The sequence below is a fragment of the Tamandua tetradactyla genome, chromosome 4 (genome assembly GCF_023851605.1).
Source record: "Tamandua tetradactyla isolate mTamTet1 chromosome 4, mTamTet1.pri, whole genome shotgun sequence".
Taxonomy (NCBI): domain Eukaryota; kingdom Metazoa; phylum Chordata; class Mammalia; order Pilosa; family Myrmecophagidae; genus Tamandua; species Tamandua tetradactyla.
The window spans coordinates 93,757,823-93,763,983 of NC_135330.1; the positions used below are offsets into that span (position 1 = coordinate 93,757,823).

At 48.2% G+C, this 6,161-nt stretch overlaps 1 protein-coding gene across 1 annotated transcript; it reads right to left on the bottom strand.

The window, feature by feature from the left end:
* Positions 1-1,329: 1,329 nt before the first annotated feature.
* Positions 1,330-1,728, bottom strand: LOC143680407 (endogenous retrovirus group K member 6 Pro protein-like). The gene has a single exon (XM_077156853.1). The coding sequence runs from the start codon at positions 1,726-1,728 to the stop codon at positions 1,330-1,332; it is 399 nt and encodes a 132-aa protein (XP_077012968.1).
* Between the last annotated feature and the right edge of the window lie 4,433 nt (positions 1,729-6,161).

Below are 6,161 nucleotides of genomic sequence, written 5' to 3' on the forward strand. Positions count from 1 at the left end.
TTTATAAGCTTTCTCTCATAAAGTGTTGAGGCTGATATCTTTCAGGAGCTTTCCCTAGCTCCCGCCTGGGGTCTTCCTCGCAGCGAGACGGGGGAACTCGGTAGCCGACCGGGTCCCGGGGGCTCGAAGGTGTGGAGGGCGCGCGAGACGAAGAACGAGTCACGGGAACTGATGGGGCTGGCAAGGCGTCGTGCACCAGAACGTTTATTAGGGGAAGTACAGAGGTTTATATAGTGGTGAGGTGGAAATAGGGGGGGGGCCAGGGGAGGCGCGCTGCGTGATTGGTGAGGAGGCTAAGGGTGGCAGCGAGGGATTGGGTGTGCTAAGAGCAGAAAGGTCCAATGGAATGGCTTGAATATGTTGCTAGGCAGAGACCTAGAGGAATGGGGCCGAAATTACATCCGGCAATTCCTCCCTTTTTTATTTTAAAGGAGGGATAAGGTTAGAGGAGAAGCGGAGAAATGAGGGCACGCTGCTAGGCTGAGCAACCGGAGGGCTAGGTGGGTAGCAGGCTCCCTTGGAGTCTACGCGAAGGGCAGTACGAACCCATACTCGTGGACCTCCCCCGGGGACCGTCGCCAGCTGGACGATTAGGCCCCAGGGTGGGCAACACTGGCTAACCAGACCTGAGCTCGGCGGCACTCCTCCAGGCAGGCGGTACCCCTCATTAGCTGTAGGGTAGCAAGAGCGAGTAGTTGGGTTTTTTGCCGGTCGGCGGAAACACGCCGGGCTAAACACACAATAAGTAGGATGAGTAACATTAGAAGAAGGAGTAGAATACTATAGAAAATTAGGTTTGAAGGTTGAAAGAGTGAGGAGAATGTTGCTGCTAACTCGGAGAGAAGGGTGGTTGAGAGTACAGGATGAATGGTGAAATTGGGGAAAGAAGGGGCTATCGGGAGTGAGAAATAGAACACCAGGGGGGTTTTGGATGGCGGCCCAGAGCTCCACGGCTTGCCCTGTGGAGGCAAGGGAGAGCATGGCAACAAGAATTTGAGGGTGGGGGAGACTTGGGGGAGAGTAGGACGGGCTCCCGCGTAGAGGCAGAGAAGCTGTTAATTCGGTGTCTTCCGGCGCCTTTTGCGGTGGTTTTCCGTCCAGGGACATCCGAGCAGCTTGGTGTGTCAGATTCCTCATTCTGCGACGGAATCACCTGCTCGGCTGTTGTGGCGGGTTTGATGTTTTTTCCGGGGGTTGAGGCTGGTTATGGTGCATTTCCTGTAAAGAGATAAGCAAACTCACGTTCTTGGGCGAGGAGGGAGGGTTGGCCCTCTCAGGTGTTATTAAGTAGGTTATTGCGGTTGGCCCTCCCAGGTGTTGTTAAGTAGGTTATGCTAGCGGACTAGCGGACCTGGGTGAGCCTGTGCAAGGGTCCCTAGTGTTTGTGCAGGGGGGAATTGGAGGGGGTTGCGTAGTGATGCTAGCCCCTGCTGCTGTAAGAATGTCTCGGCCCCATAGGATTTGATTGATTGTGGTTAGGAAGAGGGGTTGAAAGGTACCCGAATGTCCTTCATCGTCCTCCCATTTTAAGGGAAGGGTGGAGCGCAAGGAGGGGGCGGAGCCTGTGGCTCTGATGATAGAGGGCCCCTCCTTTACCTCCCATCGAGTCATTAAGTGCGCTGAAAGGCATGATATTTCTGCACCAGAGTCGAGGGTGCCCGTATACCAGCACTTATCTATTTTAAGCGTGCGCGTAGGTTTGTTGGGGGTTATAGGGACTGTCCACATTATGGCTTGGGGGCTGGCTTGGCCTGAGCCTGTGCCTCTTGGGAGTGGGGCTGAGGCAGGCCCCTCCTGAAGTTTAAAGGCTGCTGTATGACTGGCGAGCGGCAGTCTCGGGCCCAGTGATAGCCCTTTTTGCAGCGAGGGCAGGGCGTGGGAGGCTTGCGCTGGGGCCTGCTAGGGGGGAGGTTAACTGTTGGACAATCCCTTGCAAAGTGGCTGGTTTTGCCGCACTTGAAACAGCCTGAGGTGAGAGACATGGCGGTGGCGAGGGCTTGCGCCAGAGAGGAGGCACTAGCATCAATGTTAGTACATGCTAGGACCCAGTCGTGCACCCCCTTTTCTTTTATTGGGATGAGCGCTTGCTTACAAGCAGGGTTTGCTCCCTCAAAAATGAGCTCTATGGCAAGTGCCATTCGAGCTTGATTGTCAGCTACTGTTCGCTCGCAGGTGTCAGTGACCGTGAGACAAAGGAGGTGAAATCTTCCTCCCGGCCTTGAGTGAGTTTAGCAAACTTTTCTGGCTTAGCAGCTGAACATGTGCGGAAGGCTCGTAGAGCTACTTCCCTTAACTGGAGCCAGAAGCCCGGTGGGGCTTGCGCGCAGTGCGCAGGAAGGGTGAAGGGGTGTGTCCCGGTGAAGGCTTCAGCCGGGAGGTCAATGCCGGAGGCATGGTTAGTGATAACTTGTTTTTCTGCCTCTGAATGAAAATGGGCTCGCCAGTCAATAGATTGACCGGGGGTGAGAATGGCTCGTGCTAACGAGATCCAGTCAACAGGGGTACATAATTGTTGGGACAGCTCTTCTAGGAGATGGGTAGCATAAGGGCTGTTAAGGCCATCCTCTTTGACCACCTTGCGAAGGCGTTTAACTTCGTCGGCATTAAAGGGGTACCAAGGGAGAGGGCGTTGAGGAGTGGGTTGGATATCCATTGGGAAGCACGAGATTGGCTGCTGAAGGGCGGACAACGCAGTTGTGAAGGGGTTGGTATGAGCAAGGGGTTTGGGGTGATTGTCCCAGGCAAAATCGTGGGAGGGATGCCAGGGGTTAGCGGCCTCCACGGCTCGCTGAAATAGCGGCCAAGGGGGCGTGTTTGTGGGTGGTGTGCCATTACAAGATGGCGGATGGGGCGGGGCACTGGGATCATAAGATGGCAGACAGGGCGGGGCAGCGATGCAAAATGGCGGCGGGGGAGGGTCACCAGTGAAGGCGGGGAAGGGCACCTCCTGTTAACGGTTGTCGAAGAAGAAGGAAGTGGCGCGCAAGATGGCAGGAGGGCGGGGTAAAGACACTTCCTGTTTTTCTCCGAAGAAAAAGGAGGAACTTCGCCATCTTGTCCCCCCTTGTTTGAACAAGAAGGAGGAAGTTCGCCATCTTGACCAGCCTTGATATCGTTTAGCTTAGGGGGACTGAGCTCAAGCGCGTTGTTTAGCCGCTCGAATAAGGACACTGTGTCTGAATCGGAGTTATTAGGAGAGTCCTCTGTTTCATTTGGGGGTTGCGCAGACATGGCTTCCCGCTAGGTGCTGCCAGAGGGGGGCCGCGAGCCTTGAAGGCAGGAACGAATAGTTATGAGCGTCCAGGAGGGCTGCTAGTGAGTGGACCTGAGGCGCTTGGTGCACTGTGAGGTGGTTCCCCATGATAAGGGAGGAAAGTAAGTAGGGCAATGCACGCAATTACACACAGAAAAAATATGGCGAGTAAAATCCTTTGTAATAAAGTCCAATCTTTTGGGGCTACTTCCGCTAAGCCTATAGCGAACACAAGGGCTAGGGAGGAAATTAGTAAGATCCAGTAGATCATGGGAACCTATGGGCTCGTAGGCCGGAGGTTCGGGGGCCTTCATCAGAGGCCGGGGGGGTTTATACAGGGTCCCTTGCCATTAGGGACGGGGGCCCTTACCTGTTGAGCGACGGCGAACGGGGCTGATGAGGAGACGAGTAGTGCCGGTCCCTGTTCGGGCGCCAACTGCAGGAGATTTCCCTAGCTCCCGCCTGGGGTCTTCCTCGCAGCGAGACGGGGGAACTCGGTAGCCGACCGGGTCCCAGGGGCTCGAAGGTGTGGAGGGCGCACGAGACAAAAGACGACTCGCGGGTACTGGCGGAGCTGGCAAGGCGTCGCGCACCATAACGTTTATTAGGGGAAGTACAGAGGTTTATATAGTGGTGAGGCGGAAATGGGGGGGCCAGGGGAGGCGTGCTGCATGATTGGTGAGGAGGCTAAGGGTGGCAGCGAGGGATTGGGTGTGCTAAGAGCAGAAAGGTCCAATGGAATGGCTTGAATATGTTGCTAGGCAGAGAGCTAGAGGAACGGGGCCGAAATTACATCCGGCAATATCTGTTTACATTTATTATCTGTTTACATTTGTCATCTGTGTTTCTTTTCATGTAAACTTTGAATCTTCTGAACATGCCAATATTTCTGAAATAGGGCAATACTGAAGCTGTCTCCATTTTCACAATCTTCTCCTACATCTTCATTATGATACTAGTCAAGATTTTGTAACCTTTTCTCATGGGTCTGATTAGTATATTTTCTTCACAGCAGGGTTCAGACCAGGATACAGTACCTCTTCAGGAGGGCAGTGTTTTGGGTCTCTGGTGGTTCTTGAAGAATTGGATGAAAATCTTTATAAATATATGATGTAGTTGCTTAAATTAGGGTCATAAGTCTATGTCTTTTGTAGTCTCACCCCTGTAGGGATCCACAGTATAGAGACTATTTATTAGGGAGACAGATGAGTAGTGATGTGGCAGGAAAATTGGAATTGTCATGAAACATTTTCAGTCTCAAAACCACCCATGACCTCAAGCAGTTACTGAATTTAGGCCATAAGTGCTTTACTACTATGCCAGTTTACCCACAGAGAGATTTTTATTCCTTGCTTTACCTGAAATGGTGGCCTTAGTGGTCATGTGGTGAGATTGGAGCCATGTTTGTTCCAAGGCAGTTTGTGTGTACCTGATCTCAGTAGCACATGAATAACCTAACTTGTTCTGTGGGGATGGCCATAGGCTCTGCTGCCTTGTTCACACAGTCACCTAATCCTGGAACTCCTTATGACAACAATATCCTGCATGGCCTTCTTTTAGATACACACCTAGGTTTTAGAGGTTTGAATACTGAAGCCTAACTTTGTTACCTATTAAGAGCCTGTCAAAACCTCTGTGTTTCCACCAAAGTACACACCACTAGTAATACATTTTTCTTAACTCTCTTGACCCAAATGTACTCCAAATGGGCAGGTATCAATTCTGTTTATCTCAACATTGTATATCACAGTGTGGCATGTGAAAAGTCTCTGAAACTCTATTGGAAGAATGGCAGATATTTTGATTTAGGAATTTGTTCTTTATTAATGCCCATGTTTTGGGATTAATGTTGAGGGAAACCATTTGTAAGTATTTGAGGAACTCTGAAGAAGTCATTCCCACTCGAGAAATGCCAGCAATTACTTAGGCAGTGTCTGAGAGCTTCCTAAAGTAGTTTCATTGGTGATTAAACAAAATCCATCTGTGTTCACTGTCACAAACAACTGGGGAACACCTGAACTGGTATAGCCAAGGATGGGACAAAAAAAAGAGAATTGTTTGATCCCAACTGTTTGAATTTGTTAGGATTTGAGACTATTTTCAGGTTAAAAATCTTTTAGGACATAATTTAAGCCATAGCAATGACAGTAAATTTTCATAAATAAACAATTATACAAGCATATTTTTGTCTCATGCTCTTTGGGGACCCATTAAATGAGCTAAAAGATTTTCTATTTTATTAAAATTATTTCCAGCTTCATATCTAAAATGATGAAGAATATTTGTTTGATTCCTTAAACTATGACTTCTATTTGATTATCCCTTGTTGGCTATTTTAATAAACTGTTCAGATTTTTCAACATTGTAGAATTTATCAGGATAATATTGACATTTTCTGAATTCATCCCATGAGGATTTTAATCTTGTTAGAATTATTCTTTCAAGGAATATATCATTGACTTGAAGACCTTTGATACTATTTCAAGCTTTTGAAAAATTATGAATTTTCCTTTTCCTCTTTAAGGATTGTTCTGTTGCCTATGATTGGGATATTTTAATCAGGATTCACACATTTTCACATAATTCTGTTCAAACTGAATTCAATGTTTTCCAATTTGATACAATATGTTAGACTTAAACTTCATACTTCTCATAAAGAGGGTCTGACTGATCACTCCCTGAACTCAGAAAAAATTATTTGTCTAAACTTAAATAATAATACATTGTTACTATTATAAATAAATGTGTTAATTGAATATCTTTATTGAGCTTCAAAACACTCTACATCAACTATTTATTTTACCATTCAGAATAAGAAGTTGGTTAAAATACCACCTACATTTTTCACATGAAGAAATTAGTTTTCCTTGGCACAAATTGGTCATATTTAGTGATGCTTGAATTTATC